The sequence below is a fragment of the Propithecus coquereli genome, unplaced genomic scaffold, assembly GCF_000956105.1.
Source record: "Propithecus coquereli isolate 6110/MARCELLA unplaced genomic scaffold, Pcoq_1.0 Scaffold196, whole genome shotgun sequence".
NCBI lineage: Eukaryota > Metazoa > Chordata > Mammalia > Primates > Indriidae > Propithecus > Propithecus coquereli.
The window spans coordinates 2,333,910-2,344,750 of NW_012144522.1; the positions used below are offsets into that span (position 1 = coordinate 2,333,910).

The following is a 10,841-nucleotide window of genomic DNA, read 5'->3' on the forward strand; positions in this document are numbered from 1 at the left end:
TCATTTTAGTGACCGCAAGCCAACTCTCTTCTTCACCTAATGTAGTGAACTCCAAATGATGTCTGTGTGATAATTTAACAGTTCAAGTATTAGTGAATATTTAAATATGTTTGTTATTACAAACCATCTGACTATGAACGTGGCCACACGGTCATGTTAATGGCTTTTTGTAAAATTATATCAATTATTTCTTGAGGATGGTTACAGAGAAATCAGTTACGGGTTGTAGTCATTTCCATTTTAATAGATACTTCCAGTTTCTGTTCAAATGGATGTTCCAGGTCATGGTCAATGTAGCATATGGTTAAAACTGTTAACTCTTGATCCAGTTGCCAGCTGTGTGGGCTTGCATACTTCATTTAACCATTAGGCACCTGAGTTTTCTCATCTGTAAATGGGGATAACAAGGTAGGGTATAAAATGAGTTAGTCTGTACCAAGCATTTAGAAGAGTGCCTGTGTATAGGAAAAAGAATTTTTCTCTCTTCTCTCAGATAATGCTTCTGACACCTGTGTTTTTTTCCCCCCATACATCAATTCAATTCTCCCTACTGACTAGGTATTCTAAAATTTACTCAGTTCTGACACTAATTGTCTGGTGTTAGCACAAGTTAAGGGCTCAGTTCCACAAAGCTGCTCTCTTCTTCAGTAGTAAATCACAAGTGCTCGGTGCCCACGTTACCCAAAACTTCTCTCATACTTGGCTACCAGTTAGAAGTTCCCACAACCCTCTGCTCAGGTTTGATCATCCGCTAGAATGGCTCACAAAACATGGGCAAACAGTTTGCTTACTAGATTACTGGTTTATTATAAAAGGGTACAATTCAGGAAGAGCCAAATGGAAGCGATGCATAGGGCAAGGTCATGGGCCGGGGGCACAGATCTTCCATGCCCTCTCTGGGCGTGCCACGTTGCCAGCACTGCCACATGTTCAGAAACCTGGTAGCTCTCCAAACCCTGTCATTTGGGGTTTTATGGCAGCTTCTTTACATACATAGGTATGATTGGTGAAGAAATAAATTTCTGCCACCTCTCCCCTGCACAGAGGTCAGGGGTTGGAAGTAGATGGGGTTGAAAGTTCCAACCCTCTAATCACATGGTTGGTTCGTCTGGCAACCAGCCCCCATCTACAAGCTATGCTAGAGCCCGGGCCATAGCCATCTCATTTGCATACAAAAGACATCACTTCAGGGATTCCAAAGGTTTTAGGGGCAGAGACCAAATATATATTTCTTATTTTTTTTTTTTTTTTTTGAGACAGAGTCTCACTGTGTTCCCCGGGCTAGAGTGCCGTGGCATCATCCTAGCTCACAGCAATCTCAAACTCCTGGGCTCAAGCGATCCTCCTGCCTCAGCCTCCCGAGTAGCTGGGACTACAGGCATGAGCCACCATGCCCAGCTAATTTTTTCTATATATTTTTAGTTGTCCAGTTAATTTCTTTCTAATTTTAGTAGAGACTGGGTCTCGCTCTTGCTCAGGCTGGTTTCGAACTCCTGAGCTCAAACAATCCTCCCGCCTCGGCCTCCCAGAGAGCTAGGATTGCAGGCGTGAGCCACCGCGCCCGGCCCTATATATTTCTTATTACATCACAGTCTGGTATATGGAAAGGGATGTGTAAATGTGGTATATAAGAAACATGTTTGGTCATTGCCCCCAGTTCATGGCACAGAGTGCCTAAAACCCTTGGAATTTCCTGACAGGAATGTTGCTCGTTATTCATAAGGAGCCCCTATGATACATCTGAGTTTCTGCTCATGAAGTAACTCAGGGCGGGGCCCCTAGATACCTTCAGGATGGGCCTGGTCACCAGAAAGACCAAGTGATTAGAGGGTCGGAACCTGAAAGGAGAAATAAATTGAAGATTAAGCTCTATTAAAACTCTTTTTTTTTTTGAGACAGGGTCTGGCTATATCACCCAGGCTGATATCAAATTCCTGGGTTCAAGAGATCCTCCCCTCTTAGCCTCACAAGTAGCTGGTACTACAAGCATGCACCACCCCTAACACCCAGCTTATAAAAACTCTCAAACGAGAATTGATGAGGTTCGGGTTGGTGAGCATATTAAGGTGTTGGGAGCGTGGCACGCCCAGAGAGTCATGGAAACTTGGCGCCTCCTCTCCCATACTTTGCCTTATACATTTCTTCCATCTGGCTGCTCCTGAGGTATATCCTTAATTTAAACCAGTAACCATAAGTGAAGTGTTTCCCTGAGTTCTGTGAGGCATTCTAGCAAATTGTTGAAACTGAGGAGAGGGTTGTGTGAACCTCCAATCTATAGCTAGTGGCTCAGAAACACTGGTGGCTCAGAACTTGCAACTGGCTTCTGAAGAGGGGGCAATCTTGTGAGATTGCACCCTTAAATCTCTGGAATCTGACACGGGTAGTTACTATTGGAATATAATTGAATTGTTGAACATCCAATTGGTGTTTGGAGAATCCATTGCTCCAAATCTTGCCAACACTTAACTGTGTTATCAGATTGCATATTTTCCACAATCTGTATGATCCAATATTCTTTTGCCTTATTTTATTTTGCATTTTTCCTTTCACCAGTGAGGTTCAGATCTTTCTTGTCTTGTTGTTCCTTTGGATAATTTCTTCTGTGATAAGTGGTCCTCAGTCTTTGCTCAATTAAATTTGGTGGTTTTTTTTTTTTTTTTGGTCTTACTGATCTATAGTTGTTTATCTTGAGTGGATATGGATCCTTTTATATGTAGCAAATATTTTTGCAGAGTCTTATCTTTTAACTTGTTCATAATATTTTTTCCCCTGCAGATGTCAATCTTTTTCCTTATGGCTTTTTACTTGTATCTTAAACATATATTTTCTTCTATTCTTTTCATAAGTTCTTTTTTTAAAGTTTATGTCCTATATGTATTATCTATTGGTACCTAAAAAATGACTGTAAGACTTAATGATTTGAAACAACACACATTTTTCATCTACTTTCTTTGGGTCAGGAATAAGGGCATGGCTTAGCTGTGTACTTTGTTTCACAGTCTCTCATGAGGCTACAGTTAAGGTGTCAGCCAGGGTGGAGTCTCATCTGAAGGCTCAAAAGGGAAAGCATGCACTAAGCTCATTTATGTGGCTATTGGCAGAATTCATCCAAAATGAGAAATGAGGCTGTTCCACTGAGGTCCTCAGTTTCTACTTGTCTGTCCATTTAAGGCCACCTTTACTTACTTGCCACATGGCCTTCCCCAACATGCCAAGTTGTTTCATCAAAGCCAGCAAAGAACAGATTCTGCTAGCAAAATGGAAGTCATATAGTGCCTACTCTTAAAGTGGCATCTCATCGCTTTTGCTGTATCATGTATTCTTTTTTCTAGAAACAAGTTACTAGATCAGTTGATACTCAAGAGGATGGTATTACACTGAAGCGTGAATACCCAGTATGTAGTAAAGAATTTGGTTGGTCTTTGTCTTTGGTTCCTGGGAGACAACCTCTAAACCCTTAGAATTACCCAAGTTATAAGAGTGTCTTTATTATTCATGGTGGGCCATTGGGACCATACTTGATAGTTTATGCTAAGGAGGTGACTCATGGTAAGCACCTAGATAGTTTATGCTAATACCGTGACTCAGGATGGGAGCTTTCTATGCCAGGAAGACCAACTGTGTGATTCAAGGGTTGTGGCTTTGAGCCATATAATATCAGTCCAACCTTCAGGAAAGGGAGGGGACAGGAGAGTGAATTCACCTCTGTGGCCAGTGATTCAATAAATTGTGCCTACATAATAAATTCTCAAATCTCTGCACACCAGAGTTTGGGTGAACTTCACTGTTTGGCAGTACCCTTGTGTATTCTAATACACCGTAGCCCGGGAGAGGTAATGCCATCCAGAACTCTGTGAGGAGAGGACAATCAGTAGCTTTGTGTTTGGAACCTTCCCAGATCTCACTATAAGCATCTTTGTCTTAGGCTCGTTCTGATTTGTAACCTTTGGCTATAGTCAAGTGCAGGGGTGGGAAACCTTTTCATGTTGGAAAGTCATATTAATTTAGCTGCAATCAAATAAGAAACTTCAATTAGATAAACTTCAAGAAACTTCAATTAGATAACTTAAAAATGTACATTATTTTGTAAAAATCTAACTACTATGTACTTAACAATTTCAAAATATGAAAACTCTTTGTTAATTTTAAAGTTAACTAACGTTTTAATGACTTTGTCGTGTCTGCTTTTGGTTGGAAAACATTTGAATATTTGGTTGCAGCATGGAGGTCCACAGTTACAGTTGATCCTCTAGATGGGTATCAGTCATTTGTGACCTTAAGGATGTCTTGATTTGGGTTAGGTAGGAGGATGTAAATTTGCAGCAATAAGTGGTTGAAAAGCAAGAAAGCATTTTTTTGGGCATGTTGCCAAAGGCATTGGGTATTCTACTTCATTTTTCCATATTTCAGCTGGATCTTTCTTAGCATCAGACAATGTCTTTAAAATGTCATCTACTGAGAGCTCAATCAATTCCATCTCTAGCTCTTTAGGTGCCTTGGTGACATCAACCAGGTGAGGTTGAAATGCTAATTTGAGTGTGATGTCATGATTCTCAAAGTCAGTGAAGCTTTCATTGTATTCTCCAATTAATAGGTCTATAACAGCTACGTATTCTTCAAATGATTTGCATATATCATCCTGCTCATCAGTGACCTTTGCTAACTGGGGAAAATGTCCATCTGAAATTTCCTTTTGAGGATGAAATGTTTTGAAAAAAGATAGCTTTTATTTGAAATGCTTGGATTTTTCATGCCACATATCATATACAGACTTAGTTTTACCTTGCAAAGGTAAAAATATTCAGGTTGTTTTGATTTGATATGATATCACACAGAAATGCTGCATTCCTAGAGAAATCTTCTTTCAATAATTCACATTGCTGATTCTGTTCTTTGTAAAATTTAACATGTATGAATATAGTTAAAAATACTTATAACTTGTTGCTAAGTGTCACTTAAAGTAGTAGCTTTAGCATAGAGAATTTGCTGATGCAAGATACAATGAAAAGAAATGAGAGCATCTGGATCTGTTAATATTTTTCTTTATCTGTGCAATAAACCCTTTATGTTTTCCTGTCCTGGAAGGTGTACTCTCCGTACATACACTCACTAAATTTACCAAATTTAGTCCAACTTCACAACATTTATCTTAGAAGTTGTTGAAGAGATCTATTCCCTGTGTTCTATTCACAAGAGTATCCGAAGCGAGTAACTCATCGTAGCAAAGAAAATCTTCTGTTATGACCCAAATGAAGTATAAAACCTGCACCGAGTTGGTATCAGTTGATTCATCCAAAGTGATTGAATAATATATATTTTCCTTTTGAAGTATTGCATGAAGTTGTTCTGTTAAGTTGAAGGCTAATTTCATGCTGCTGATCAGCTATGGTTCTCCTTGAAAGAGGCAGTTGTTTGTACTTTGAAACATTATTGGGGTCTAAGTATCCAACAACTTTGACAATGCATTGTTTCGCAATTTCTACATCCCTGAATGGCTTCCCTTTTTTCCCCGAGTGTATAAGCTACTTAATAAGTTGCTTCAGTGGTATTATTTCCAGGTCTTATTGCTGCTTGAAAGAATTGTCTTTGCTTTTGCTTTTCTTTTAATTTCTGCAATACAATCCTTCGTGCCTCTTCTTCTAATTTAAAATATTTGTAGTCTTTATGAGTGTTACAATGCTGGTGAACATTGAATTTCTTTAATGTTGATATTGCAGTATCAAAGCAAGCAAATAATCTTCTCTTTAGCAGAAACAAGATAATATTGTAATTCCCAATCCTCATTAAAAAATCTGTTTCCTTTTCAGTGTTCTCTTGGTCTTCTTTGACATGATGGGCTGTTAAGTAGACAGAATTACAAAATACTGTTGAGCTGTGCCACTATTCACAAATTCCACTTCAGACAGAAACACAGTGCACCGCTGTCAAAGGCTGATAACAGACTGGTGTACTTGACCCCCATAAACTCTCACCGACCAGCCTCGTGTGGTAGTGGCGCCAGTCAGGCGGGGGAAGTTAGAAGTAAAACATGAGTGTAGCAGCTGTCAGTTTAGTCCTTGTGGCTTACTAATGTTCTAATTGTGCCAGTCAATCTGGGAGGATTATTTCATTGAAACTTATTTTATTCTTTGGTGTTTTAAATACATTCATTTTAAAAATGAAATAAAAATAATAAAAGATGAACAAAATGAATTAATAAAAATGAAAGGATTTGTTCTGTAAAATTTGGATTCAGTCAAAAGGCCACACTTAAGGACCTAGAAGGCCACAGGGTCCCCATCCCTGGTCAAGTGCTAATTGTAAATATACCACTTTCCTGAGTACTGTGAGTTGTTCTAGCAAATTATCAAACCTGGTTAGGGGTTAGTGGTAGTACCACATTTGTAGCCAGCTGGTTGGAGTTGAGGGTGGCCTGGGCAGCCTCAGGCTTGCAGCTGGTGTCTGAAGTGAGTGCCGTGTTGTGTAGGACTATGCGTTTAAACTGTGAAATTCGGCCTAACTCCAGGTGTTAATAGCTGGTCTCAGAAGTCATTGCGGCTAGAGGCTAAGATTATTAGGGGTCATCTTGGAGTCGGCCTACTATTGGATTTCCAACCAGTAATAAATTCTTCTGGACTGTGGAGTGAGGTAGGAATTTAACTTTACTGTTTTACCCAATGGGTAGATATCGCACATAAAATATTTTTGAGTGAGATAAGCTGACTAGTCTTGAGCTTTTGCACCCTCTCACGAGCCTACTTTCTTTTCTATGCAGCATCCCTCACAACAATATAGGGATAGATTATCTCATCAATATTTTCTTGGATTTTAGCTTCTTCTACTTCACACCCTGCAGTTCTCTGAAAAGTTGTTTTGAAGGAGGAGAATGGCAGTGTAGTTGACAAGCAGATCCCTAATGTCAGTGTTCTTAGGCCACGTGTTTCAGTCTCTAATGGCTTCCACGTCTGGCCTTTTTTGACATGAGAAATAGGACTTTGAAGATAGTATTCCATACTTTTGTGGATTCTATTATTCAAAAGTCAGCTATCATTAAATAGTGTCACTTCTTTGTAGGTCATCTGTCTTTTGCTTCTGGATGCTTTTATAGTTTTCCCTTTATGATTGGCGTATGATAGTTTCAGTCAGATGTGTCACACCAGTTGTGACTTCCTGATTGGAATTTGTTGGGATTCCTGAACATGAGATTTGAGGTGTTTAATAATCAGTCTTGAAATTTTTCAGCTTTTAGATCTTTGGATATTGTTTCTCCATTACTCTATTTTCTCTCTATATCTCTTTTTCTTTTTCTTTTTTTTTTTTTTTAGAATTTTTTTGGGTCTATTTTCCCTTTCAGAAACTGTAAGTAAGCATACATTAGATTTTTTGACTTTACATTGTATATTTATTAACTTCTTTGTTATGATTTCTTCTCTATTTTTCTCTGTACTTCGTTTTCTGCAATTTCCACAGCTGTATATACATATATATTTCAGTTCACCACTAAACTCTTTGGTGTATCTACTATGATGTTATCTGTTCATTAGGATATGTATGTGTGTGTATATATATATGTTTTTCTGTTAGAAGGGTTTTTCAACCCATATTTTTCTCATCAGCTTGAATAATCTTTTGTTCTTTAGACATAGCTGTATGGTTTCTTTTATTCTTTTACATTTATATAAAAGTACAATTTTATGAATTTAGGATGTGGAGTCGCTTCATCATTGATCTTCCTGTTGGCTGTGAAGTCAGTGGTAATTAATGTAGGAATTTTTTTTTTGTCTGGATGTCATTTGTACATGTTTAGTATTTGGAAATAGGTGCAAAAATGTATAGATAGAAAGATAGGATTTTGCTCCTACCAAAATGTATTTGAGAAGAGAATATAGGTACAGGCTATATGGTGAAAATCATAAAAATTTCACTTATACTTCTATATTAATAATAGGAATTTATATCATATTAAATAGGACTTTGTTATTACAGGAATCGCTGACCCTGGAGGATGTGGCTGTGGAGTTCACCTGGGAGGAGTGGCAGCTCCTGGGCCCTGCGCAGAAGGACCTGTACTGGGACGTGATGCTGGAGAACTATAACCATTTGGTGTCACTGGGTAAGGAAACTTCCCCTGTGTCACCTAGCAGGTGCCAGACACTTTTCCCACCTAAGGAAAGCTTTGTAGTCACTGTAGTGTTCTGAAGTATTAGACTTTCAGTTCCTTCTCTGGCCTCAAATAAAACAGTATAATCTCTTCTATTCTGAAAGAGAATTTTCACTTTGCATATGAAAAGTTTTGTTCATCGAATGTCTTATTTTTCACTCTTGACATACTGTGCTTCAATTCAGTGTGTCCATGTCATCTATCTTTTCCCATGAACAGGGTATCAAGCTAGCAAGCCAGATGCACTGTCCAAGTTGGCACAAGGAGAAGAACCATGTGTAATAGAAGGTAAAATCCAGAATAGAAATTGTCCAGGTGAGTTAGTGAGAACCAGCAAGGGCAGTGACGATAGAAGTCTTTTCTAGTTATTAAGGGAGAGTATCAGAGCTCTAAAGCATGTGAGGGTACCTACCCAGCTCCTCCACATACTCATCTTCCCATATGAGAACTTTTTTTCAAAGGCGTTTAGCATTGAATATATCTTTTGTGTCTTCTTGGATCTGGTCCTTATTTATTTCATCTTGCATCTTTATAATTTTCTTTTATACTCGGGTCATACAGTTGACAACAAAGAGCCAGCCCTCACCAATTCATCTTGTAAGCATTTTTATTCCATACCATTCTCATGGAGGATTTTGTTATTCTATTTTTTCTTAGGAATCAGAAAAGCTGACAGTTATCTGCAAGTACACTTTCCATACCAAAGATTTCTGCGGAGCATGCGACAATGCAGTGAAGAGAACGTGTTTAGAAATATTGTTCATCTGAGCAAAACACATTTGCCCCTAGTGCAAAATCGTGATATGTTTGACTTATGTAGACAAACTTTGAAATCATGTTTAAGTTTAGTCAACCAGAAGAGAAGATATGAAACAAATAACTCTGTTGAGTTTAGTGGAGGTGAGAAAACCTTTCTACATGGTAAACAGGAACATATGTATACTAATATTCAATTCCCTGAAAGTAAAAAGTCTATCGATGCTAAATTCCAAGTCTTTAAGCATCAGAGGACTCAGAAAATTGAGAAACTCCATGCATCCATTGAGTTTGAGCAGACCCTCCTCAGGAAGTCTCAGTTGGTTTGCCAAGAGAGCATTCATGCAGGAGAGGATTCTAGAAGTGGTCAGTGTGAGAAATCATCTAGAAGTGTCATGGTCACTAAGCATCTGAAAGCTCATACAAGAGACAAAGCCTTTATACCTAATGAATACAGAAAAGGCTCTACTGTGAAGAGCAGTCTCATCGCACATCAGCAAACCCAGACAGAAGAGAAATCCTATGTATGCAGTCAGTGTGGAAAGGGCTTTACGATGAAGCGCTATCTAATTGCTCATCAGCGAACTCATAGTGGAGAGAAACCTTACGTATGTAATGAATGTGGAAAAGGCTTCACTGTGAAGAGCAATCTCATTGTACATCAGCGAACTCATACAGGGGAGAAACCTTATATTTGCAGTGAATGTGGAAAAGACTTCACCATGAAGCGCTATCTTGTTGTTCATCAGCGAACTCATACGGGAGAGAAGCCCTATGTATGCAGTGAATGTGGGAAAGGCTTTACGGTGAAGAGCAATCTCATTGTACATCAGCGATCTCATACAGGGGAAAAGTCTTATATATGCAGTGAATGCGGAAAAGGCTTCACTGTGAAGCGCACTCTTGTCATACATCAGCGAACTCATACAGGAGAGAAATCTTATATATGCAATGAATGTGGAAAAAGCTTCACCACAAAGCGCACCCTCATTATACATCAGCGAACTCATACAGGAGAAAAACCCTATGAATGCAATGAGTGTGGTAAAGCCTTCAGCCAGAAAATATGCCTCATACAACATGAGCGATGTCACACAGGAAAGACTCCCTTTGTGTGTACTGAGTGTGGAAAATCCTATTCACACAAATACGGTCTCATTACCCATCAGAGAATTCACACGGGAGAGAAGCCTTACGAGTGCAATGCATGTGGGAAAGCCTTCACCACAAAGTCGGTACTCAATGTGCATCAAAGAACTCATACGGGAGAGAGACCATATGGATGCAGCAGTTGTGAGAAAGCCTTTTCCCACTTATCAAACCTTGTTAAACATAAGAAAAAGCACGTAAGAGAAATGGGCAGAATCAGTGAAGTTGAAAATTCCTCTAACAGAGAGTCACAGCTTATTACTTAAAAATGAACTTACGCAAAACAAAAAGCTTATGAATGCAATGGCTGTGGAAATGCCTTTTGTGGCACCTCAGACTTTCTCAAACGGGTTTGTTTCTAGCAGATTGGGATGTAATCATTGTGCTGCCTGCTGTCAGATGTGTGCCCTCAGGAGACGAAAGAATTCGCCCAGATGATAAACTTGGTGAATACAGTAAACACGGTAGTGCCTTTAGTGATCCTTTACCTCACATTTTCTGTCAAAACACTTTGGATAAACTATAATGCATTTGAAAATGCCTTGAGTGATAATTTCTAGCTCATATGTCGGCAAAGTATATACTGAGACAAATTCTGCTACTGCAGAGAAAGGAAAGCCTTCTGTGGGCAGATAGACTTTATTATCAGCTTCGTCATAGATCATCAGTGAGCTTATTGTTGGTAGGAATGTGATGACCACGACAAAGCCTTTACCCAGAAATAAGACTCAAGGAGTGTTAGTTACGACAGGATTTTACTGATACCTTCTGCCTCTTCATTTTTCAGGAAATTAAA

General features: G+C 38.9%; 1 protein-coding gene across 1 annotated transcript in view; it reads left to right on the forward strand.

Moving 5' to 3' along the window:
• Positions 1-10,499, forward strand: part of ZNF614 (zinc finger protein 614) — a 15,282-nt gene extending 4,783 nt beyond the window's left edge. The window contains exons 2-4 of the mRNA XM_012643340.1: positions 7,966-8,092; positions 8,360-8,455; positions 8,798-10,499. Coding sequence (XP_012498794.1) covers positions 7,966-8,092; positions 8,360-8,455; positions 8,798-10,311 — 1,737 coding nt within the window. The 3' untranslated portion in view covers positions 10,312-10,499. The remainder of the gene's footprint in view (positions 1-7,965; positions 8,093-8,359; positions 8,456-8,797) is intronic.
• Positions 10,500-10,841: the final 342 nt, after the last annotated feature.